Source organism: Cryptomeria japonica, unplaced genomic scaffold (assembly GCF_030272615.1).
Source record: "Cryptomeria japonica unplaced genomic scaffold, Sugi_1.0 HiC_scaffold_233, whole genome shotgun sequence".
Classification (NCBI taxonomy): Eukaryota; Viridiplantae; Streptophyta; class Pinopsida; order Cupressales; family Cupressaceae; genus Cryptomeria; species Cryptomeria japonica.
The window spans coordinates 91,775-93,951 of record NW_026729055.1 but is presented as its reverse complement, the minus strand read 5'-3'; the positions used below and the strand labels follow the sequence as shown (position 1 = coordinate 93,951).

The window sequence follows — 2,177 nt, the reverse complement described above, 5'->3', positions numbered from 1 at the left end:
TCCACTCTCTTTGCGATGACGGATGACTCAATCCCACACTCAGTCCCTTCTCATAAATGCCCCGGCGGAACAGATGGTGGAGTTTCCAAGAGCCGTAACACAAACGATATCATTCATAAATAATTATTTTGATACATGTTACACTCTGTTCAGTGTTTTTAACAGGTGGATCAATTCCTGGGCATAACGTTTCCCACTCAAAATTGAAGAGGGAAATCTAAATCTAGTCAATGAATATTTTAACAATAACGTAAGTCATATACGGACTGTTTTACACGCACTATGAGTTTGAACGCCTCTCGCTCAAAATTTAACCATCATTTGAACTATTCATAATGTGGTCTCTATAAATATAGCTGGATTTCCATTCTCCTTCTGTGTCTTCGTCTTCATCTTCATCTTCATCTGCTGAGTTGTTTGGTGTTTTTCCATTTACCTTCATCTAAGCAGTGAGTATGGGGAAATCTATGGTCATCACGCTCATACTTGTTGTCTCCCTCAGTTTATTTAATTTCCATGTCTCCTCCGCTAAGCGTACCATTCTGATTGGAGACCGTCGAATGTTACCTAGTTGTACAGACTGCCACAGATATACTTCTGATCCTACTTGCTGCCATTTGCCACATCATCCTAATTTGTCACCACTCATGGAGGAAGTGGAGCATTCCTCACCACAGCAAAAATCAGTGGAGAAGCATTTCTCACCAGATGAGAAATCAGTAGAGCGTTTATCAGCAGATGAAAAAACGGCTTAAAAGAAAAAGCCTAAAATAAGGCAGCCAATCTGTTTTGATGGTATAATGGAATAAGTATAGATAAATAAATAAAGCTTCTAATTATTTTTATGGAGTTTTGGAGTTTTAAAGATAGAGCGATTTTTTTTCAATATTAATTTTTAAATTTATGTTCTCTCTAATTTTTAGATTTTTTCTTAATATAAATTATAATTCTAGTTTTTTATTTTTATAATGAGTATTGTCTTATAGATATTTGGAATAATAAAGTTGAACAGCATTCATAAATAATGATTATAAATTATTATTCATACCTTTGTTTACAAATAATTATTCTTGGACTGCGGCCTTAGCTCGTCCAGTCATGGATCGCAACTTAAGGCGTGGGTATGCTCCCCGTGGTCTTGAATTCGAGTCCCCAATTGTGTTAACTCTGTTCGTGTTGGTACCTTGTGAGCGGGTCGCTTCAGTGAGGACACCTCTAGATTCCACGATAATGAATATAAAAAAAATAAAAATTATTCTTAACATAAATTTCAATCCTATCTTTTATTTATACAACCAATATTAAATTAGAGGTATTTAAAATAATAAAGTTGAATGACATTAATATTCAATACATATAAATTATTATTCATGTTTTTGTTTTTAGTTAATTATTCTTCACAAATTTATAAAATCTTATATAAAATCCTGTTTAAAGCTAAATAAAATTATGACCATGACAACCTTACAAAGAGGGTTTTGAATGTAAAAGATACCAAATTTCATTCTATGTGTGGTATTGATATACTATATACTATAATAATCTAAAATCAATTGTCATTTATTTTAGGAAATAGTTTTAAATTATAACATTGAGGAAGTGATTTATGTAAATTGTTGACATTAAATCAATTCAAAAATTCAACCATAAAGGATAAGTAGTTAGCTAATTTTTTTCTCTTAACTTGACATCTTCATATTTGTTATGCAAAACTTAACTTTTAATATTTCAAGTGTATCTATTTTGACAATATAGTGAAAATAACTATAAATAAATAAACCTTCTACTCATTTTCATGGAGTTTTGAAGTTTTAAAGATAGAATCAACATTTTTCAATGTTATTTTTTATGTTTTTTCTAATTTTTATATTTTTTCTTAATATAAATTATAATTCCACTTTTTAATTTTTATAATTAATATTGCATTATAGATATTTGGAATAATAAATTTGAATGACATTCAAAAATAATAATTATAAATTATTATTAATACTTTTGTTTTAAATTAATTATTCTTAACACAAATTTTAATCCTATCTTTAATTTGTACAACCAATATTAAATTAAAGGTATTTTAAATAATAAAGTTTAATGTCATACATAGTTAATACTAATAAATTATTATCCAGGTTTTTGTTTTTAATTAATTATTATTCACAAATTTATAAAATCTTATA

General features: G+C 28.4%; 1 protein-coding gene across 1 annotated transcript; it reads left to right on the top strand.

The window, feature by feature from the left end:
• Positions 1–383: 383 nt before the first annotated feature.
• On the top strand, positions 384–849 carry LOC131070006 (uncharacterized). Its single transcript, XM_059215727.1, has one exon. The coding sequence runs from the start codon at positions 456–458 to the stop codon at positions 753–755; it is 300 nt and encodes a 99-aa protein (XP_059071710.1). The 5' UTR covers positions 384–455; the 3' UTR covers positions 756–849.
• The last annotated feature ends 1,328 nt before the right edge of the window (positions 850–2,177 follow it).